Raw genomic sequence first — 24,016 nt, 5'->3', positions numbered from 1 at the left:
TATATTGTTTATATTTTCATTTTCTGAATATTATGATGTTTTAACATCTTAAATCTTTCTGGTTATGACAGATTGTCCTCCCAGGGTTAGCTACTCCTACAAATACCAAATGGCTCACCCAGGAGTATGACTTTAATGTGTCTTTAATATGTTCACTGACAAATCCAAAGCTAATCCTTATCTATTCAGCCCATACAATTCATAAGGCAAAGTTCCTCTGCTTTAATTCTAGGGTCAGGCAACTAGGGAATACTGCTGTAGCCTAGAGCCTGCCAAAATTATTCAAACTAGCCAATCCCATACTTCTTATCCTGCTCTGTCTTGCCTTTCCCTTGGTAAACCCAATATAGGCTATGGCCTAGGTGCTTTTCTTATTCCTGCTTCTTCTGCCATGTCCAAGATAGGTTTTCCCCTCTAGCACTGTGTAGCATATAGTGACTACCTCTCTAAGGCCTGTGATAATAATAAACTTTGCTTTCCTGAGTCTCTGTGGTCACACCTACTGACCATCACATGGAAGATCATAGAATAAAACCAACAGTTAACAATAACTGATTTGTACAGCGTGCTTTGCAAAAATCATTCCAAGATTCACAGAAATTAACAATACCTTATAACCGGGCATGGCGGCTAACCTCTGTAACCCCAGCTACTCCAAAGGCTGTAGAGGGAGAATCACTTAAGCCTAGGAGTTCGAGAATAGCCTAGCAACACAGCAAGACCCCATCACTTAAAACAATAGCAATATGTTTTAAAATTTATAAAAGCAAAACTACAAAGACAAAATATTATAAACCAGACCTATGAACAAAATAATTCATAATTCATTTCAATTAATTTTATCTTGAACCAGGCATATGTAAAACAATGCATTCAGCAATGAATTTTCCCCAATATCAAGGTCTAGATGAACCTTCTCAGCTATAGGATAACAGGAGTAACAGTCACTCACATCAGGCTGTAGCCTTTTTGCCCGTCGACTGTAGCTGCTGAACTTTGAAGGTTGCACAGACTGTCTAAGGGGGATGCTGTGGGGCTTGTATTCCTTATCTTTTACCTCATTGTCAAACGGGTGTGTGTTACATTGCTAGAGAGGAAAAAATATATAGAATCAGAAATTGAGTCATATTTGTAATAAGTGATTCCTTCATTTACAACTCTAGCAAATAAAGCTGTAGTTCTTTCTAAATTACACAGGTCCACTCCTCTTGTTCTTTGGATAGAGCACATACCCTGACAATTATCTTGCCTCTGCTTATGAATGAGCAGCACAGAATTTGAAAGAACATGGTCTTTGGACTGTATTGATATCAATCTGGGTTTTTACTCTTATTCTCTGTGTGCTTTCAGCAAACATACTGAACCTCTCTCTTTGTGCTTCAATTTCCTGGATGAAAAACAAGTAATAAAAATACTCAATCTGGGTGTGGTGGCTTAAGCCTATAATTACAGAACTTTGGGAGGTCGAGGCAGGTGGATCATGGGGTCAAGAGATCAAGACCATTCTGGCCAAATGGTGAAACCCTGTCTCGGTAAAATATAAAAGTTAGTAGAGCCTGGGTGACAGAGTGAGACTGTCTCAAAAAACAAAACAAAACAAAACAAAAATACTGAATCTTTAGAATTATGTACACTAAGTGAAACGTTTATAAACATAAATACACAGTTTTTATAAAATATTTTAAAGTTTTATGGATAATAAAACCTAAAAACTGGCCAGTCGTGGTGGCTCATGGCTGTAATCCCAACACTTTGGGAGGCTGAGTCAGGTGGATCACGAGGTCAAAGGATCGAGACTATCCTGGCCAACATGGTGAAACCCCATCTCTATGAAAAATACAAAAATGAGTGGGCATAGTCATGCGCCTGTAGCCCCAGCTACTCAGGAGGCTGAGGCAGGAGAATCACTTCAATCCAGGAGGTGGAGGCCGCCTGGCGAGAGTGATAAGCTGCCTCAAAAACAAAACAAACAAACAAACAAACAAAAACAATTAAAAACTTATGTAAAAATACCCTGCTAAATCAGTTTCCACATGCTGAGTTAAACCCAAGTCACACTAAGCTTTTAACCTAAACTATCTTCAAGTGAACCAGCCTCATGAAAGCTTAGGAACATCATTATCTTTTTCAGCCAGGCATGGTGGCTCACGTCTGTAATCCCAGCACTTTGGGAGGCCGAGGCAGGCAGATCACAAGATTAGGAGATCAAGACCATCCTAGCTAACATGGTGAAACCATGTTTCTACTAAAAACACAAAAAAATTAGCCAGGCGTGGTGGCAGGCCCCTGTAGTCCCAGTTACTTGGGAGGCTGAAGCAGAAGAATGGCGTGAACCCGGGAGGAGCTTGTAGTGAGCCAAGATCCTGCCACTGCACTCCAGCCTGGGCAACACAGCAACACTCCATTTCAAAAAAAAGATTATCTTTTTCATGTAAGATACTTAAAATAGGAAATGGTTTCCTCTAACTTCTAGTTTAAGATCTTCTCCATAAAAAGATCTTAGTAAACATCAACCTCATAAGATAGAAAGGTCACTCTAGTTCTTACTTATGTATAGCAGGAATAAAACTATGCCACATAAAGAGGCTGCAAAGTATTTTCTAGGGCCAATTCCTGGAACATCTTCACTCTAGAGATTTAGAATCTATAGACCCTGACTACTCAAGAGAAAAGTCCAATCCAAAGAAAAAATACAAAAGAAAACAAAATCACATCAGGCCACAAACCAGTTTAAGGGCCCTCACCACATGGTTGGCTCCAGACTGAAACATTTCATAGGGGTAAATAATGCGTTCGTAATGTGATCGTAGCAGGGAGCCAATGTTTTTGCCTGGTGGGTAGTGGAGACGCTGGGCAACTCGAGCCCACCGACGATCCTTGCAGATGGCTTCATAGCCACCTTCCTCTATCACAATCTGAAAGTATAAGAAACAATATGGATGAACTGTGAACAGACTGGAAAGGGCTACCAACACAGCAATGAGACTTGAATATGGGGGGCTGTGCCCTTCCCCTAACACCAATCATTCCAAGACTCTCAGATTACATCAAGAAACGCTGCCAGGCTCTGTGTTCTTTCCTTTCCTGCCTATTATTTCTACCACAGAAGATCCTTGAGGCAAGGCTTTTTGTTTTTCCTTTAGAAAGTAGACTACTCTTACCTTACTAAGGCTGTAGAGGTCCAAGATCTTCCGCTCCACATTGGGAATCTTTAATGAGGAGCCTTGAATTTCCCAGAATTTTGCAATCTGATCCAAATAGTTCAATTTCACTCTAGTTTGGGCCTGGGAAAGAGAGGGCCTTATAAGATTGGCATACTCCTTAACCTGACTTCGTCGAGTATGCAGTAAATGAACAAGTATTATTCTATGCTATCTACACTTCTCTACCAACGTGCCGGAGCCCCAGCTTCACTGTCTTATCTCACCAGCGGGGTCCACGAAAAGCTCAAATAAGCTGAGTCTTTAATCTATAAAGAGCTAAGAATGTGCCGTCTTAGAATCTAAATCATATCTAAATTTAAGGAATTATTCTTGGACTTAAAGGTGGCTTGACCAAAAATATGTAGGCTCCAACAGTATTTAGACTCAATATCATCAAGACTCTCATTTAGAATGTACTGATATATAATTCAAAGAATTAAAATATTTTTCTAGTTCATGTAAAAGAGCTGGACACAAAACCAGTTTCTGAATCACTGCTTTCTTACCCTAACTCATACACAGCTTCTAGCTACTGATCATAGTCAAAATCCTAAGAGTAAAAGAAAATGACAAATCATTCATATACTTTCTATATTGAATACTAAACTGTGAAGACTGAGTTGACTGCTTTAAAAAGCAAGTTTGCCTCTGACATTTTATTAAAGCAGGACATATGTAATACCATCACTCTGTTGCTGGATATTTAAAAGATCCTATTTCTTGTCTGAACTCTGCTTCTGTTAAAGAACTAAAAAAAATTTAGTCACACTGGGTGCAGGGGCTTATGCCGGTAACCCCAGCACTTTAGGAGGCCAAGGCGGGCTGATCACCTGACGTTTGGCGTTGGAGACCAGCATGACGAAATCGGTGAAACTCCATCTCTACTAAAAATACAAAAATTAGCTGAGCCTGCTGGTGTGCACCTGTAATCCCAGCTACTTGAGAGGCTGAGGCAAGAGAATCCCTTGAACCTGGAAGGTGGAGGTTGCAGTGAGGCGAGATCCCGCCACTGCACTCCAGCCTGGTAGACAGGGTAAGACTCTGTTTCAAAAAAAAAAATTCATTCATTAAATATGTGAGTACGAGAAGACAAAATGGGAAAGGTACTGTCATTTTGATAGTTCTAACCTGAAACTATTGAACAGCGAAACAATGCATCATTCTTCCTCAGATATTTAAAGCCTTTGTGTTCTACCATTTTTGTGGACATAAATTATGTATTTTACAGAAGACTTTCTCCAAAATCAGTATTCTGGAAAATGGTGGAGTTTGGATTCAAATTTAATACATTAGATTTCGAAACTTAAGTTCTACATTATTATGAAACTACAACGGCAAGATTAAAGATCAGATTCCTTTAAAAAAAGTGTGCCTCCCAATCTTACCTCCAGTTCATTTAGCCTTTGGATGCGAGGAGTAAATCTGAAATTGTCAACTTCTACTGCAAAAGGAGGCTGCCAATCCTAGAAGAAAGTGTAAGGACCTGGTAACCATGGCACAGTAAAGGATGAAGATAGTGAAAACCACAATCATTTGTTCCCACTCTTTTAAAGTCTTCTGGTAACCATTTTTGTACACAAGGGCCTCAAATGATTCCTTCTTCATAATCAAGATTAACTGCAAAAAAAAAAAAAAAAAAGGAAAAACCCTGCAAATCCAAAACTCTCCTTGATATGTGTCCTTCGTAACAGACGAAAAAAAAAAAAAAAAAAACCCTCTATAATCCCAAGGCTAGAAAGCGACTCGACTTCCAAGGAATGACGCACATCTGAACAAACACTATGCTATTTGGGTTATGAGTCCTTACTAAAATGAAGATAAATGTAATGCAGATAAAAAATTGTTTCATTTTTTAAAACCTAAGCCATTATCTCTTCCCACTCCCAGCAGTACGAAAAAGTTTAATTGCAAATGCTGAGAAGTGCGAACATCCACATAAAAATACCGTTGCAGCCTGGTTCAATATATGAGAAAAAAGCTGTATGCTCTGCGAAAACTTTTTGACTTCTCTGAATATTTTGTTAGTTGTTCACAACGACAGCCCAGGCTCATTTCAGTTTACATTCTTAATTCAGTCAAACTTCTACGAGGTTCATTTAGTAGTTTTCAGTATAGCAAACCAAAATGGTCTACGTTTAATAATATAAATTTAATTGATGGCAAAGGATGCCACATCACTCCCATTATTTGCTATATTTGCTACATACATCTAAGGTCATATCAAAGAAAGAAAACACCAGTCCCAGGGGTTAACACACAAGCTTATATAACTTGCTTCTGTCATAGATCAAGTACTTCTGAGTAAGCTATTTTTTTGCGGTTAAATGTAATAAAAGCTTGTGTATGCCTAAACTATATTTAATAACAGCAAAACGTAGAAATATTTGAATCTTATATTTTCGTCCCTATAGCAGTCAGATGTTTAGAACCCCGTGGAATGCGGCGATCTGATACTAATATTCTGATGCCAGCTTGTTCGGGTCAGAAAAGTTAAATGAGAAATTTGGTGCTAAGGGTTTCTGGTCATGAGTGTAAATAACGCCTCGCCAAGTGGTAAACTGCCCCAACGTTCAAACCAAAGGCTACCCATTCCCAAATTTTGTTTCAAAGACTTACCGCGGGTGGGCGGATTTTGCAGATGCCAGACTTCTCTGCTATGGGCCTTATTTTCGCAATGTAGCCTAGCGGGTCTTGGAATTCAGCCCAGCTAGGCTCAAAAACCGGGCACTCCGGTGGCGGCAGGAACTCGTTACACCCCGGTTCCATGTCGGGCCTTAATGCTAACCTGTAAAATAAGAATCACATTGTCTTTAATGACGCGCTGGTTCCTCCTACTAAAAGGCCTAGGAAAATTTCATTTTCTTGAGAATTTCAAGGTTACTTTAATCCCGTAGCTGCTTACCAATCGTCAGGGATCCTAGTTTTACAACCACCATCTTGACCTCCGAGCCCTGCGGTGTGGTACGAGCCGTCTCACTCCGCGGATCGATTTTCCCGGCGCTATTTCCAAACCTGTGAGACCTTCCGCACCTGAGATAAACGCTGAGGACGCAAGAGCGATTTTACCAGAGGAAAATAGTCACAGAGCCGTCGCTGGACTCATATTAAACAGTACTGCGACAGAACGAAAAAGCAAGATAAAAATAGTATGGCCGGATCTTTTTTTAAAATGGGACCACTGCGCAAGTTACGCCTGCGTATTGCAGGGAAGGACCGTAAAAGGCTGTGGTGCTGATCAACGAAGGATTTCTCGGAGAAAATTCCTCCTTTGCGGAAATGTCCGTAGAAACGCACCTTTTTTTTTCCTGCCAGGACAAACCGCCGGCGATATCCGTTCATGTGAAAGTGTTTACTAACATTCTCTGAAGACTCACTGGGTTCTCAGCTCGAGAACGTTCCTGTCACAGGACGTTTAGGAGGCAGGATGTCGGTACAATATATTTATGTTCTTGTAAACTGTTGCATTAACAGTGCACTTCAAGTGGGCACATTTGTCGTTGGATTTTTTACCAACTCGAGCTTGGCCTTTAGGACGGGGAAAAGAAGTGCTAAATGTTTTTGAATAAAACCTTTACTGCACATGATAAACATCCCTTAAAAATTACCTAGGAGCACCCTAAATTTTAAAATGATCACAAAGACCTGGACAGATTACAGTAAACCTTCAACATCGCTAAACACACGTACCATAAATCAAAAGAAACACACTGCTAATGATCCGTTTTTTGATGTGGAAATATCATGCTGTTTTTAAGGGAAATTATACTTTATTGCGATGTTTTATTTCAAAACAAGATGTTACACTTTATTTCCTATAATTTTATTTACAATATTTTACACCCGTTGAGCAAAAATCCCCCTACATTGCTATTCTGTTTTTTTTGAATCAGTTCACTACTGTAGTATCTTTTTGTTCTCCATATATTTTTGAAAAATACGCAAAAGGTAAGTTTTAAAAATCAAATGGTAGATTTTATTTGGAAGGGCACTGCCAGAAGTGCCTTCAAGTTTGATAGTTTGACAATTGTTTCGTATTGTACGATTCTTGGCATTTCCGTGGTTTTTTAACAATTTATCCATTTCATCTAGATTATCGGCTTCATGAGTTTATTATGCTACATTACATATATATTCCTGTTTCAAAAGTTGTTACTTAATTTTCTGCTTTCATTTTCCCAATTTTATCTACATACTTTTTCTGTTTCATAAAGTTAGAGTTATAGAGTTCTATTTCATAAAATTAGTTATAGAGCCTGTAGTATTTCAAATGATCAGATCTTTTTTCTCAGTTCAAGATAATTCATTATAATACAGCTTTATATTTTATTAATTCATTAGTAAATAGATATTTCAATTTCTACTTTTAGCTACTATAAATAATGTTGCTATTAGCATTTGTGTACCGGTTTTTGTGTGCATGCTTAGTGTCATTTCTCGTGTGTATACACCTACAAGTAGAATTAGTGGGTTATATGGGAAATTTAGGTTTAAACTTTTCTTCTCCAAAGCATCTTCATCATTTAATTTCCATCTAAAGTGGAATACCGTTCTAGTTTCTTCATGTCCTCACCAATACTATAATTACATGACTTACTGATTTGACCATTACAATGTGTATGAGATCTCACAGAGTTTTGAGTTGGACTTCTTGAATTACTAATGATACAGTAGTGTTGAGCATCTTTTCATAAGGTTGTTGGCTTGTTCATATGCTTTATATACCTTCTCTGGAGAAATGTCTATTCAAAATTTTTGGCTCTTTTCACATTGGTTTGTCTTTTTTTGTTTAGTTGTAATCTTATCTGATTCTTTTATCAAATATTTGATTTTTATAAAAAATAATTCTGTAAGCTGGCTTTTCTCTTTCCTAATAGTAAACTTTAAACAGAAAGATTTTTAATTTGATCTTTATCCAGTTTGCTTTTTTCTATTGTCACTTCTACTTTCAGTGTTGCCTCTGAGGGGATTTTGTCTAACCCAAAATCACAAGGATGTACTCTTATACTCTATTCTAGGACCTTTATAGTATTAGCTTCTACATTAAAGTCTTTGATACATTTTGAGTTAACTTGTGTAAACACTGTGAAGTAATGATCCAACTCAATATTTTTGCGTGTTGCCATCCAGTTGTCCCAGAATTTGTTGGAAACATTATTATTGCTTCATTAATTGTTCTTGGCACTCTTGATAACATTCCGTTGGCCATAAATGTATGGGTTTATTCTTGGACTCTAAATTTCATTCCATATTTATATGTATGTATATATTCTAATGCCATATTGTTTTTATTGCTGTAGTTTGTGGAAGGTTTGAATTGGGAAAAGTGAGTAATCCCAACTTTCTTCTTGTTTTTTTCGAGACTGTTTGGCTATTATTTGTTTCTTGTATTTTTATTACCTTGCCTGTTTCTACAGAAAAACAAGCTGGGGTTTCTACAGACAGGCAAGCTGGGACTGAGACAGAAATGTTGAATCTACAGACAAATTTAGGAAATATTTCCATCTAAGTTTCCTATACATGGACGAAGCATGTATTTCAATTTATTTAGGTCTTCTTTGGTTTCCTGCAACAAAGTTTTATAGTTTTTGGTATATTATGTATATTAGTATTTAGTATGTATTATATATATTTGAAATTAATTTACTTCAGATTATCTTATTCTATTTCTGCTACTATGAATCAAATTTTTAAAAGATTTCCCCTCTTAAGGGTTTGTTGGTGATACACAGAAATATGATTGATTTTTGTATGTTGATCTTGTGTTCTGCCACCTTGCTAACTTCATTTATTGTAATACATATATTCTTTAACTTTTAAGTTGAGAGGTTCATGTGCAGGATATGATGGTTTGTTTTATAAGTAAGCCTGTGTGATAGGGTTGGTTGTACAGATTATTTCATCACCCAGGTATTAAGCCTAATATCCATTAGTTATATTTCTTGCTTCTCTCCCTCCTCCTGTGCTCCACTCACCCACTTATAAATGAGAACATGCAGTATTTGGTTTTCGGTTCTGGCATTTGTTTGCTAAGGATAATGGTCTCCAGCTGTGTTACTGCAAAGACATGATCTTGTCTTTTTTTATGGCTGCATAGAAATCTATGGTGTATATTTACCACATTTTCTTTATCCAGTCTATCACTGATGAGCATTTGGGTTGATTCCATTGTCTTTGCTTTCGTGAATAGCTGCAGTGAATGTACATATGCTGTTGTGAATACCTGCAGTGAACATACATGTGCATGTATCTTTATAACAGAATGATTTGTAATCCTTTGGGTATATACCCAGTAATGGGATTGGTGGGGTTGAATGATAATTCTATCTTTAGGTCTTTGAGGAATTGCCACACTGTCTTCCATAATGCTGAACTAATTTACATTCCCACCAGCAGTGTAAAAGCATTTCTATTTCTCCAGAACCTCACCTGAATGTGTTACTTTTTGACTTTATAATAATAGGTATTGTGACAGATTTGGGATAGTATCTCATTGTGGTTTTGATGCGCATTTCTATAAGGATCAGTGATGTTGAGCTTTTTAAGATGTTTGTTGTCTACATGTGTATGTCTTCTTTTGAGAATTGTCTGTTCATGTCCTTTGCCCACTTTTTAATGAGGTTCTTTGTTTTTTCCTTGTAAATTTGTTTAAGTTCTTTGTGTATGCTAGATATTAGACCTTTGTCAGATGCATAGTTTACAATTTTTTCCCATTCTGTACGTTGTCTATTTAATTTGTTGATGGTTTATTTGCTAGTGCAGAAGCTCTTTAGTTTAATTAGATGTCATTTGTTAATTTTTTCTTTTGTCACAATTGCTTTTGACATCTTCTTCAAGAAGTCTTTAGTCCTGCCTATGTTCTGAATGGTTTTGCCTAGATTTGCTTCTAGGGTTTTTATAGTTTTGGGTTTTACATTTAAGTCTTTAATCCATCTTGAGTTAATTTTTGTATATGGAGTAATAAAAAGGTCCAGTTTCAATTTTCTCTATATGGCTAGCCAGTTTCTCAGAGCACCATTTATTAAATAGAGAGTCTTTTCACCATTGCTTTTGTAAATTTTCTTGAAAATCAGATACTTGTAAGCATGTAGTCATATTTCTGGGTTTTCCATTCTATTCCTTTGGTCTATGTGTCTGTTCTTTTATCAGTACCATGCTGTTTGGGTTACGGTACTTCTGTAGTGTAGTTTGAAGTTGGGTAGCATGATGAATTTAGTTTTGATTATGTTGCTTAAAATTGCCTTGGCTGTACAGTCTCTTTTTTGGTTTCACATGAATTTTAAAATAGATTTTTCTAGTTCTGTGAAGAATGTTAATGGTAATTTAATGGGTATAGCATTGGATCTATAAATTGCTTTGGGCAGAGTGGCCATTTAGTGATATTGATTCCGCCTATCTGTGAGCATGGAATACTTTCCATTTGTTTATGTCATCTCTTAGTTATTTGAGTAGTGATTTGTATTAATAGTTCTTCCTGTACAGGTCTTTCACTTCCCTGGTTAGCTGTACTTTAGATATTTTATTCTTTTTGTGGCTATGGTGAATGAGAGTTTGTTCATGACTTGGCTCTTGGCTTTACTATTGATGGTGTATAAGAACGCTAATGATTTTTGCACATTGATTTTGTATTGTGAGATTTTGCTCAAGTTGTTTATCAGCTTAAAAAGCTTTGGGGCTGAGATGATGGATTTGTGTGCATATAGAATCATATTGTTTGCAAACAGGGATAATTTGATTTCCTCTCTTCCTATTTCAATATCTTTTATTCCTTTCTCTGGCCTGATTGCCCAGAACTTTCAATACTATATTGGATACAAGTAGTGTCAGAGGACATCTTTGTCTTGTGCCAGTTTTCAAGGAAAATGATTCCAGCTTTTGCCTTTTCAGTATGATGTTTGCAGTGGGTTTTTCATACATGACTTTCATTACATTATTTTGAGGTATGTTCCAGATATGGCCCCGATAAGTGGAGTAGCACTAGGATCCTTATTCTTGCACTGAATTGAATAAAATTACATGGACACACGTGAGTGGTTTTAAGGAGTGGAAACTTTAATAAGAAAGAAGCAAGGAAGAAGCAAACAGGTACCATTACAGAGATGGAGTTGGGGAAGAGGGATTCTAACAAAGAGAAAATCCTGTGTGCAGAGAAAAGTTGCTGCTTATATGGGAAAGCTGGTGGAGGTGGTGTCTGATTTGCATAGGGTTCAGGAGATTGGTTTGACCAGGCTTGCCATTTACATAGCCCAGAAAAAATCTGGCCCTTCCACCCTAGCCTTTTAATATGCAAATGTAGGGCACCATGATGTTCTACACATGTAGGGTATGTGGGGGTGGTAATTTTGCCAGGTACATGTAGGGGCAAGGAAGAAAAGGGCAGGAATTGTTATGTTTGGGTGGACCTAGTTTCTGATGGGCAGCATTTTCTTATCATAGCTTGCTGCCCGGCTCTCTGAGCAGGGGCTATTCAGGTAGACAAGAAACATTTCTGGAGCTGCTTTCAAAGAAAAAAAACTTCTGAAGGACCCCTTTCCCTCCCATCTGCTTATAGTAATTTTTAAATAAATCCTACAACATTCCTTCCGTGACTGGTTTATTGAGAGTTTTTAACATGAAGTGATATTGAATTTTATCAAAAGTCTTTTCTGCATCTATTGAGATAATCGTGTAGTTTTAATCTTTAGTTCTGTTTATGCAATGAAACACATTTATTGATTGCCATATGTTTAACCAACCTTGCATTCTGGGCCTGAACCCTGCTTGATTGTGGTGGATATGTTTTTTGACATGCTGCTGTATTTGGTTTCTCAGTATCTTGTTTGGGATTTTTGTATTGGTGTTCATCAAAGATACTGGCCTGAGGTGGTGGTGGTGGTGGTGGTTGTGTCTCTGCCTGATTTTGGTATCAGGGTGATGCTAACTTCGTAGAATGAGTTAGGGAAGGGATCCTTTTTTCCAGTTTTTAAAAATAGCTTCAGTAGAAATGGCACCAGCTCTTCTTTGTACCTCTGATAGAATTCAGCTATTAATCCATCTGGTCCTGAGATTTTTTTCTCTCTATTTTTCTTCTCTCTATTTTTTTCTCTCTATTCTCAAATAGAGAATCTCTCTATTTGATTCTTCTCTCTTTTCTTCTTTATTAGTCTTGCTAGCAATCTATCAATTTTGTTGATCCTTTCAAAAAACCAGCTCCTGGATTCATTAATTTTTTGAAGGGTTTTCTGTGTCTCTATTTCCTTCAGTTCTGCTCTGATTTTAATTATTTCTTGCCTTCTGCTAGCTTTTGAATGTGTTTGCTCTTGCTTTTCTAGTTCTTTTAATTGTGATGTTAGGGTGTGAATTTTGGATCTTTCCTTCTTCCTCTTGTGGGCATTTAGTGCTATAAATTTCCTTCTACACAGTGCTTTGAATGTGTCCCAGAGATTCTGGTATGTTGTGTCTTTGTTCTCATTGGTTTCAAAGAACATCTTTATTTCTGCCTTCATTTCGTTATGTACCCAGTAGTCATTCAGGAGCAGGTTGTTCAGTTTCCATGTAGTTGAGCGGTTTTCAGTGAGTTTCTTAATCCTGAGTTCTAGTTTGATGCACTGTGGTCTGAGAGACAGTTGTTATAATTTCTGTTCTTTTACATTTTCTGAGGAGAGCTTTACTTCCAACTATGTGGTCACTTTTGGAATAGGTGTGATATGGTGCTGAAAAAAATGTATATTCTGTTGATTTCGGGTGGAGAGGTCCTGTAGATATCTATTAGGTCCACTTGGTGCACAGCTGAGTTCAATTCCTGGGTGTCCTTGTTAACTTTCTGTCTCGTTGATCTGTCTACTGTTGACAGTGGGGTGTTAAATTCTCTCATTATTATTGTGTGGGAGTCTAAGTCTCTTTGTAGGTCACTCAGGACTTGCTTTATGAATCTGAGTGCTCCTGTATTGGGTGCATATATATTTAGGATAGTTAGCTCTTCTCGTTGAAGTGATCCCTTTACCATTCTGTAATGGCCTTCTTTGTCTCTTTTGATCATTGTTGGTTTAAAGTCTGTATTATGAGAGACTAGGATTGCAACCCCTGCCTTTTTTTGTTTTCCATTTGCTTGGTAGATCTTCCTCCATCCTTTTATTTTGAGCCTACGTGTGTCTCTGCACGTGAGATGGGTTTCCTGAATACAGCACACTGATGTATTCAGTAAAGTGATGATACTTTATCCAATTTGCCAGTCTGTGTCTTTTAACTGGAGCATTTAGTCCATTTACATCATGTGTGAATTTGATCCTGTCATTATGATGTTAGCTGGTTATTTTGCTCGTTAGTTGATGCAGTTTCTTCCTAGCCTCGATGGTCTTTACAATTTGTCATGATTTTGCAGTGGCTGGTACCACTTGTTCCTTTCCATGTTTAGCGCTTCCTTCAGGAGCTCTTTTAGGGTAGGCCAGGTGGTGACAAAATCTCTCAGCATTTGCTTGTCTGTAAAGTATTTTATTTCTCCTTCACTTATAAAGCTTAATTTGGCTGGATATGAAATTCTGGGTTGAAAATTTTTTTCTTTAAGAATGTTGAATGTTGGCCCCCACTCTCTTCTGGCTTGTAGAGTTTCTGCCGAGAGATCCGCTGTTACTCTGATGGGCTTCCCTTTATGGTTAACCCGACCTTTCTCTCTGGCTGCCCTTCATTTCAACTTTGGGTAGTCTGACAATTATGTGTCTTGGAGTTGCTCTTCTTGAGGTATATCTTTGTGGCGTTCTCTGTATTTCCTGAATCTGAATGCTGGCCTGCCTTGCTAGATTGGGGAAGTTCTCCTGGATAATATCCTGCAGAGTGTTTTCCAACTTGGTTCCATTCTCCCTGTCACTTTCAGGTACACCAATCAGACATAGATTTGGTCTTTTCACATAGTCCCATATTTCTTGGAGGCTTTGTTCATTTCTTTTTATTCTTTTTTCTCTAAACTTCCCTTCTCACTTCATTTCATTCATTTCATCTTCCATCACTGATACCCTTTCTTCCAGTTGATCGCATCGGCTCCTGAGGCTTCTGCATTCTTCACGTAGTTCTCGAGCCTTGGCTTTCAGCTCCATCAGCTCTTAAGCACTTCTCTGTATTGGTTATTCTAGTTATACATTCGTCTAAATTTTTTTCAAAGTTTTTAACTTCTTTGCCTTTGGTTTGAATTTCCTCCTGTAGCTCAGAGTAGTTTGATCGTCTGAAGCCTTCTTCTCTCAACTTGTCAAAATCATTCTCCATCCAGCTTTGTTCCGTTGCTGGTGAGGAACTGCGTTCCTTTGTAGGAGGAGAGGCGCTCTGCTTTTTAGAGTTTCCAGTTTTTCTGCTCTGTTTTTTCCCCATCTTTGTGGTTTTATCTACTTTTGGTCTTTGATGACGGTGATGTACAGATGGGTTTTTGGTATGGATGCCCTTTCTGTTTGTTAGTTTTCCTTCTAACAGAGAGGACCCTCAGCTGCAGGTCTGTTGGAGTTTGCTAGAGGTCCACTCCAGACCCAGTTTGCCTGGGTACCAGCAGCGGTGGCTGCACAACAGCAGATTATCGTGAACTGTGAATGCTGCTGTCTGATCGTTCCCCTGAAAGTTTTGTCTCAGAGGAGTACCCAGCCATGTGAGGTGTCAGTCTGCCCCTACTGGGGGCTGCCTGCCAGTTAGGCTGCTCTGGGGTCAGGGGTCAGGGACCCACTTGAGGAGGCAGTCTGCCTGTTCTCAGATCTCCAGCTGCATGCTGGGAGAACCACTGCTTTCTTCAAAGCTGTCAGACAGGGACATTTAAGTCTGCAGAGGTTACTGCTGTCTTTTTGTTTGTCTGTGCCCTGCCCCCAGAGGTGGAGCCTACAGAGGCAGGCAGGCCTCCTCGAACTGTGGTGGGCTCCACCCAGTTGGAGCTTCTCGGCTGCTTTGTTTACCTAAGCAAGCCTGGGCAATGGCAGGCGCCCCTCCCCCAGCCTCGCTGCCGCCTTGCAGTTTGATCTCAGACTGCTGTGCTAGCAATCAGCGAGACCTCACTGTTGTAGGACTCTCCGAGCCAGGTAAGGGATATAATCTCCTGGTGCACCATTTTTTAAGCCCATTGGAAAAGCACAGTATTAGGGTGGGAGTGACCCGATTTTCCAGGTGCCGTCTGTCACCCCTTTCTTTGACTTGGAAAGGGAACTCCCTGACCCCTTGTGCTTCCTGAGTAAGGCAATGCCTCACCCTGCTTTGGCTCATGCACGGTGTGCTACATCCACTGTCCTGAGCCCACAGTCTGGCACTCCCTAGTGAGATGAACCCGGTACCTCAGATGGAAATGCAGAAATCACCCGTCTTCTGCGTCACTCACGCTGGGAGCTGTAGACCGGAGCTGTTCCTATTCGGCCATCTTGGCTGACTGAATAGGAACATTTGGCCTGACCTCAAAAGAATTTTTGGTTATTTCTTGTCTTCTGCTAACTTTTGGGTTCGTTCACTGTCGGTTATCTAGTTCCTTTAGTTATGAAGTTAGGGTGTTAACCTGACAACCTTCTTTTTTTTTTTTTTTTAAAGTGGGCATTTATGCTATAAATTTCCCTGTTAATACTGCCTTTGCTGCATCGGAAAGATTCTGGCACATTGTAGGTTTGTTGTCATGAGTTTCAAATAATTTTTTGATTTCTGCCTTAATTTCATTATTTACCCAAAAGTCATGCAGAAGCAGGCCATTCAATGTCTATGCAAATTGTATGGCTTTGAGTGAATTTTTTAGTCTTGAGTTCTAATTTGATTGTGCTGTGGTCTAACAGACTGTTTATTTCCAGTTGTTTTGAATTTGCTAACGAGTGTTTTATTTCTAATTATTTTATCAATTTTAGATGAAGTGCTATGTGACAATGAGAAGAATGTATATTCTGTTGTGTTTTGATGCAGAGTTCTGCAGAACTTATCTGGTTGGACTCTGTGAAGCCTGCAGGCCAGAATTGCTAAGGTGACAAAAAAGCAAAAAAAAAGTCAACTTCTCCTCTCTCTAGGAAGTCTGTCCCAGGAAGTTTTCAAACCTCTCTTGGCCAGAGAACATCAGTGGGAGTGATTGGAGGCCCTGGATGGGAAGTCCCGCCAAGTAAGGAGGAACACATAGGAACTTGCTTAAAGAATAATTCTGCCCATGCTTTCGTAGAGATAATGTGCTGTACTAGGGTACTGTCTGCCCCTTCATGGTTTGGACTTTGCTAAGACAACAGGCTGGAATGGCTGAGTTTTCCAAACAGCGAAGACCATGGCCAACCCTTCCCCTGGCACTCCATCCAGGGAGAAATTAAAACTGCTGGAGAATATAGGTGGGGGTGGCTAGAGGCCCCAGTTGGGAGGCCCCTCCCCAGAGATAAGAAGCAGATTGATGTCCCACTTAAAGAAGCAGTCTAGCCACATTTTGGTAGAGCAGCTGTGGTGTGCCAGGGAGTCCCTTTCATCCCCTGGTCAGTTTTGTTTGTGCTCTCCTAAACCTGCAGGCTGGAACAGCTGAGCCATCCAAACAGCAAGGATGACAACCTTCCCTTTCTCCTAAGAACTCTGCCCCATTCAAGCTTGGCCCAACACTGTTGCCAGGAGCTGGCTGGAATTCCAAGCTGGTGAGTCTTATCCTGTGAGGTGCCATGAAAGTGGGGCCCACAGAAGGATGCTGCTCAGCTTCCTGGATTCAGCTCTCTTCCTAAGGTTATGTACAAAAATCTCATCTCTCACTTTGCCTGAGTTGCAGCTACCTTTGCTGGTGATCCTGGACCCAAAGTGTGCCAACCTCTCCTGATACTCTGTGTGTACCTGAGCAGCTATTCTGCCAAGACTTCACACAGCTCTGTGCATGAAACCCAAGGCCTTAGTGAAGTGGGATCATGAGGGGATCTCCTAACTGGAGTGTTAAAAGATCCTTAGGAGAAACATCGAGCACTATTTCCCAGGGTGTACATTCGCTCACCACTTCCCTGTGTTAAGGGAGGTTCACTTGGCCACTTGTTACTCGTGTTGTTGTTGTTGTTTAAGTATTTATTTAGATGATCCATTAGATGATCCATTAAATGCCCAAAGTGGGGTTTTGAAGTCGACAATTATTATTGTGTTGGGGTCTCTCTCTCTCATCAGCTTAATAATCTTTGCTTTGTAAATCTTGATTCTCCAGCATTGGGTGCATGTAAATTTAAAATTGTTATATATTTTTGCTGAATTAATCCCCTTATCATCATTTAATGGCCTCATTTTTGTCTCGAAATCTGTTTTACCTGATATAAGTATAGCTGCTGCTCCTCTGTTTTGGTTTCCGTTGGCACATATTTGTGTCCTTATAAGGTGAGGTAAATTCTCTTGTAGACAGCATGTAGTTGTCTTCCCTTTTCATTTATTCACCTACTCTACATCTTTTGGTTAAAAAAATTTAGTTTATTTACATTCATTATTATAGATGAGCAGGGACTTACTACTGACGTTTATTTGTATTTTTTTATTAGTCTTTTTTTCTTCATGTCGTTTTATACAAGTGACTTATTTTTCTGCTTCTAGGGTTTAATTTCTTTATTTTTATATATTGTGTATCAATTATAGGTTTTGTATATGTGCTTACTAGTTTGCTTACTTATAACATGTTATAACCAATTATTTTAAATAAAAACAACTATAATCAAAATTTTAAAACATAGAAAAGTAAAAATCTCTACACTTTAACTGTATTCTCCTCTGTTTTATGTCTTTTGGTTATCTTGTCTTTGTATATTATCTGTCTCTTAAATGATGTAATCATCAGTTTTAACATATTGCTTCTTTAGTCTTTCACTAAAGATATGAGTGGTTTGGACAACACGATTGTAACATTACAGTGTTTTCTACTTGTGTATTTACTAGTAACATTGAGTTTTATAACTTCAGATGACTTGTTGCTCATTTCTGTTTTTTACTTTTCAGATTTCAAACATTTAGGTTCAAGGGATGCAGATTCAGGTTTGTTACATGGATAAACTGCAAGTTGTGTAGATTTGGTGCACAGATTATCTTGTTACCCAAATAATGAGCACAGTATGCTGTAAGCAGTTTTCTTTGCTCAGCCTCTTCTGGCCCTCCACCCTGAAGTAGATCCTGTGTCCATTATTGTCTTATTTCCATGTGTACTCAGTTTTAAGCTTATACATGTAAGTGAGAACATGCTATTTGGTTCTCTCTTGCTGTGTTAATTTGCTTAGGATAATGCCTTCCAGCTGCATCCATGTTGCTGCAAAGGACATAATTTTATTCTTTTTTTATGCTGTCTGGTATTCCATTGTGCATATATTTATTTTTATGTATGTACTTTTTAAATTCAGCTTACTGTTAATGGACACCTGGGTTAATTTCATGTCTTTGCTAGTACAAATAGTGCAGTAATGAACATATATGTATATGTATTTCTATCATAGAATAATTTCCATTTCTTTGAGAATATGCTGAGCAGTGGGATTGCTGGGTCAAAGTTAGTTTTGTTCTAAGTTACTTGGGAAATCGTCAAATTTCCACAATGCCTAAAGTAATTTACATAATCAGTAACGGTGTATAAATGTTCCTTTTTCTCCACAACCTTGCCAGCATCTGTTATTTCTTGGTATTTTAGTAATAGCCATTCTGACTTGTGTGAGATTGCCTCTCATTGTGTTTTGATTTGTAATTCTCTAATAACTAATGATGTTGAACATTTTTATATGCTGGTTGGCTGCATGTATGTATTCTTTATAGAAGTGTCTGCATATGTCCTTTGCCCATTTTTAATGGGATTGTTTTCTGTGAGTTAATTTCTTTTCTTTTTCTTTCTTTTTTTTTTTTTTTTTTTTTTGAGATGGGGTGTCACTCTCGTTGCCCAGGCTGGAGTGCAATGGCGTGATCTTGGCTCACCACAACCTCCACCTCCTGGGTTCCTCCTGCCTCAGCCTCCCGAGTAGCAGGGATTACAGGCATATACCACCATGCCTGGCTATTTTTTTTTTTTATACTTTTAGTAGAGACGGGATTTCTCCGTGTTGGTCAGGCTGGTCTCGAAATTCTGACCTCAGGTGATCCGCTCGCCTCAGCCTCCCAAAGTGTTGGGATTACAGGCATGAGCCACCACGCCTGGCAATTTAATTTCTTTATAGATGCTGGATATTAAACCTTTGTCAGATGCATTGTTTGCAAATATGCTGTCACCTTGGGTGGGTTGTCTGTTTACTCTGTTTACAGTTTCTTTTGCTATACAGAAGCTTTTCAGTTAAATTAGGTCTGACTTATCAATTTTTGTGTTTGTTGCAATTTTTTTTTGGAATCTTTGTCATAAAGTATTTTCCAGGGCCTATGTACAGAATGATACTCTCTAGGTTTTCTACTAGGGTTTTTAAATTTTTAGGCTTATAGTGAAATCTTCAAAATATGTTTAGATGATTTTTGTATATGATAAAAGCAAGGGGTTCAATTCAATTTTCTGCATATAAGTAGCCAGTTATCCTAGCACTATTTATTGAGTATGGAGATTTTTCCTTATTGCTTGTTCTTGTTGACTTTGTCAAGGATCAGATCTGAGCTGGAGCCATGGCAGAGGAACATAAATTGTGAAGATTTCATGGCAATTTATCATTTCCCAAATAATACTTTTATAATTTATTATGCCTCTTTTTAATCTCTTAATCCTGTTATCTTTGTAAGCTGAGGCTGTACGTCACCTCAGGACCACTGTGATAATTGTGTTAACTGTACAAATTGATTGTAAAACATGTGTTTGAACAATATGAAATCAGTGACCCTTAAAAATACAGAATAACAACAATTTTTAGGGAACAAGGGAAGACAACCTTAAGATCTGACTGCTTGTGGGGTTGGGCAAAAAGAGTCATATTTTTCTTCTTGCAGAGAGCCATAAATGGACGTACAAGTAGGAGAGATATCACTAAATCCTTTTTCTTGCAGAGAATATTAATATTAATACCCTGGGAAAGGAATGCATTCCTGGGGGGAGGCCTATAAACGACTGCTCTGGGAATGTCTGTCCTATGCGGTTGAGATAAGGATGGAGATACCCCCTGGTATCCTGCAGTACCCCCGGGCTTACTAGGGTGGGGAAAAAATTCTGCTCTGGTAAATTTGTAGTCAGACAGTTTCTCTGCTCTGGAACCCTGTTTTCCATTGTTTAAGGTGTTTATCAAGACAATATGTGCACTGCTGAACATAGACCCTTATCAGTAGTTCTGTTTTTGCCCTTTGCCTTGTGATCTTTGTTGGACCCTTATCAGTAGTTCTGCTTTTTGCACTTTGAAGCATGTGATCTTTGTACCTGCTCTCTGTTCTTACACCCTCTCCCCTTTTGAAAGCCTTAATACAAATTTGCTGGTTTGGAGGCTAAGGCAGGCATCATGGGCCTATGTGTGTGCATAGAGTTTTTTGTAATATTCTTTGATGGTTGTTAGTATTTCTGTGGTGTTAGTGGTAACATGCATTTTGTTGTTTTTGTCTTTATTTGGATCTTCTCTTTTTTCTTTATTAGTCAACTGGTAGTTTATCTTATTAATTTCTCAAAAGAAAACAACTCCTGAATTCATCGATCACTGATTTTGGTTATTTTTTTTCTTCTTTACGTTTAGGGTTGGTTTCCTCTTGTTTCTGTAGTTTCATTAGTTGTGATGTTAGGTTGTGAAATAGAGATCTTTCTAATTTTTTGATGTGGATTTAGTGCTATGAATTTCCCCCTTAACACTGCCCTGCCATATCTCAGAATTGGTATTATGTTGTATATGTTCTTAAAATAACTTTTTAATTTCTGCCTTAATATAATTACCTACCTGTCATTCAGAAACTTGTTGTTTAATTTTCACGTAATTGCATGATTTTGAATGAGTTTTTCTGTATTCTTCTATTAATTGAACTGTGGCCTCGGTGTATGTTGGATATGATTTTGGTTCTTTTGTATTTGCTGATTGTTTTATATCCAAATATGTGGTTGACTCTAGAGTAGATGGTGTTGAGAAAAATGTGTATTCTGTTGCTTCAGATTGAAGAGTTTTTGGGGAAGTCAATCAGATCCGTGTGGCTCCATGTTGAGTTCAGGTCCTGAATAACTTTGTTAATTTTTTATCTTGATGATCTCTCTAATTTTGTCAGGGGAATGTTGATGTCTCCTACTGTTGTTGTGCGGGAGTCTACATCTCTATAGTGATTTCTAATAACTTGCTTTAAGAATTTAGGTGCTCCTGGCTCAGAGCAGTGGCTGATGCCTGTAATCCCTACACTTTGGGAGGCCAAGGTGGGTGGATCACCTGAGGTCAGGAGTTCAAGACCAGCCTGGCCAACATTGTGAAACCCTGTCTCTACTAAAAATACAAAACTTAGCCAGGTGTGGTGGAGCATGTAATCCCAGCTACTTGGGAGGCTGAGGCAGGAGAATCACTTGAACCCAGGAAGTGGAGGTTGCGGTGAGCCAAGATTGCGCCACTGCACTCCAGCCTTGGTGACAGAGCAAGACTCCATCTCAAAAAAAAAAAAAAAAAAAAGAATTTAGGTGCTCCTGTCTTAGTATGTATTTACAATACCTACCATTATGTAATGCCCTTCTTTATCTTTTTTTTTTTAAATTTTTTGTTGGTTTAACGTCTGTTTTGTTTGAAGTTAGGATTGGGCTCTTTTTCGGTTCTCCATTTCGTTTGTAGATTTGTTTCCATCTTTTTACTTGAGCCTGTGGATATCTTTGCATGTGCGATGTATCTCTTGAACAGAGCACAAAATGGGGTCTTACTTCTTTATCTAGATTACCACCCTGTGCCTTTTCATTGGGATATTTAGCCTATTTTCACTCAAGGTTAGTATTGATATATGTGGATTTGATCCTGTCTTCATGTTGTTGGTTTCTTATTATGCAGTCTTGTTTATGTTATTGCTTTATCATATCATTGGTTTGTGTATGCCAAGAGTTTTTGTTGTTGTTGTTGTTATTGTTGTTGTTTTTTCAGTGGCTGATAATGGTCTTTGCTTTCTGTACTTAGTGCTTTTTTAGGAGATCTTATACAGCAGGTCTAGTACTAATGAATTCTCTCAAGATTTGCTTCTCTGAAACAGATCTTATTTTTCACCTGTGAAGCTTAATTTGCCTTTATAGAATATATAAAATATAGCATATGTAAAATTCTTGGTTGAAATTTTTTAAAGAGTATTGAATATAAGCCCTCAATATTTTCTGGCTTGTGGAGTTTCTGCTGAGAATTATTCTGTTAGTCTAATGGGCTGCCCTTTGTAGGTGACCTCACCTGCCTCTCTAGCTACCTTTAATATTTTTTGTCCCATTTTGTCCTTAAAGAATCTGATGATTATATGTCTTGGGAATGATCTTTCTGTGAAATGTCTTGTTGAAGTTCTTTATGTTTCCTGAATTTAAATTTTGGCCTCTCCAGCTACATGGGGGAATTTCTTATAGATAATATTTTGAAATATGTTTTTCAGGTTGTTTCCATTCTTCTCATTTCTTTCAAGAATGCTAGTGAGTCATAGATTTGGTATCTTTACATAAGCACATATTTTACAGAGATTTTGTTCATTCTTTTTATTCTTTATTGTTGTCTTATTTTGGAAAGCCGGTATTTGACCTCTTAGTCTTTTTTTTATCAGCTTAGTCTGTTCTGCTTTGATATTTGCAAGTGCATTATGAAATTTTTACAGTGTGTCATTCAGCTCTATCAGGTTGATTATGTCCATTTTTTTTTTTTTTTAGAGTCTAACTGTTACCCAGAGTGGAGTACAGTGGCACGATCTCAGCTCACTGCAACCTCAGCCTTCTGGGTTCAAGCAATTCTCTGCCTCAGGCTCCCAAGTAGCTGGGATTACAGTCACCTGCCACCAAGCCTGGCTAATTTTTCTATTTTTGGTAGACACAGGGTTTCACCATCTTGGCCAGGCTAGCCTTGAACTCCTGAACTCCTCATCCACCCACCTCAGCCTTTCAAAGGATTATGTCCCTTTTTATACTGGCTATTTTTTTCTGTCAGTGCCTGTATTGTTTTATTTTTATTTATTTTTATTTTCAGTCTTAATTTTTTATGATTGGATTTCAATGTCCTCCTCAATCTCAGTGGTCTTAGCTCCTGTGAATAGTCTGAATACTGTTTCTGTCACTTCAGCCATCTCAGCTCAGTAAAGGATCCTTGTTGGAGAGGTAGTGCAGCCATTTGCGGGGGAATAAAAGGCACTCTAGATTTTTCAGTTGTCAGAGTTTGTGTACTGATTTCTTTTCTTTTCTTTTCTTTTCTTTTCTTTTTGAGAGAGAGTTTCGCTCTTGTCACCCAGGCTGGAGTGCAGTGGGGTGATCTCAGCTCACTGCAACCTCTGCCTCCTGGGTTCAAGTGATTCTCCTGCCTCACCCTCCTGAGTATCTGGGATTACAGGCGCCCACGACCACACCCGACTAATTTCTTGTATTTTTAGTAGAGATGAGGTTTCACCATGTTGGCCGGGCTGGTCTTGAACTACTGACCTCAGGTGATCCGCCCGCCTCAGCCTCCCAAAGTTCTGAGATTACAGGCATGAGCCACCACGCCCAGCTGATTTTTTTTTTTTTAATCTGAATGGGCTGATGTTTCTTCAGTCTTTGAGGTTGCTGTCTTTTGGATTTTTGAAAAAATCCTATTTAATAACTTAGTGGGTTGGTTTGTGGCAACAGTGAATTCAATCAACTGGCTTTATTTCTAGAATATTTTAAAGATATTTTATCTCAGGATTTCTGGATGGTGTTCTGTAACTCTAGGGACTGGGAATGAGCTTTGGCTTTGTTCCTTTACACCCTGAGATTAGAAATCTTCTGCACTGGAAGGACCAAGATGCTCTCAGACAAATGGTCACAA

At 38.5% G+C, this 24,016-nt stretch overlaps 1 protein-coding gene and 1 long non-coding RNA gene across 8 annotated transcripts in view; one reads left to right on the top strand and one right to left on the bottom strand.

Annotated features, from left to right (window-relative positions):
* Positions 1 to 7,047, bottom strand: part of KDM5D (lysine demethylase 5D) — a 39,846-nt gene extending 32,799 nt beyond the window's left edge. For 3 of the 7 annotated variants that reach the window (XM_055106994.2, XM_055106996.2, XM_055106999.2), the window contains exons 1-6: positions 6,106 to 7,047; positions 5,820 to 5,988; positions 4,589 to 4,666; positions 3,162 to 3,284; positions 2,745 to 2,915; positions 953 to 1,087 (exon numbers count right to left, since the gene is read on the bottom strand). In XM_055106994.2, coding sequence (XP_054962969.1) covers positions 953 to 1,087; positions 2,745 to 2,915; positions 3,162 to 3,284; positions 4,589 to 4,666; positions 5,820 to 5,969 — 657 coding nt within the window. In that variant the 5' untranslated portion in view covers positions 5,970 to 5,988; positions 6,106 to 7,047. Of the gene's footprint in view, positions 1 to 952; positions 1,088 to 2,744; positions 2,916 to 3,161; positions 3,285 to 4,588; positions 4,821 to 5,819; positions 5,989 to 6,105 lie in introns of those variants that run through there. The other 4 variants (XM_055106995.2, XM_063602011.1, XM_055106998.2 and 1 more) reach the window with 4 other exon arrangements.
* Positions 6,498 to 19,922, top strand: LOC129395536 (uncharacterized). Its single transcript, XR_008622935.2, has 3 exons — positions 6,498 to 6,633; positions 16,184 to 16,272; positions 16,661 to 19,922. It is a non-coding gene; the product is annotated as an uncharacterized LOC129395536 (long non-coding RNA).
* The last annotated feature ends 4,094 nt before the right edge of the window (positions 19,923 to 24,016 follow it).

The sequence above is a fragment of the Pan paniscus genome, chromosome Y (genome assembly GCF_029289425.2).
Source record: "Pan paniscus chromosome Y, NHGRI_mPanPan1-v2.0_pri, whole genome shotgun sequence".
Taxonomy (NCBI): Eukaryota; Metazoa; Chordata; class Mammalia; order Primates; family Hominidae; genus Pan; species Pan paniscus.
This window is presented reverse-complemented; position numbering and strand designations above follow the sequence as displayed.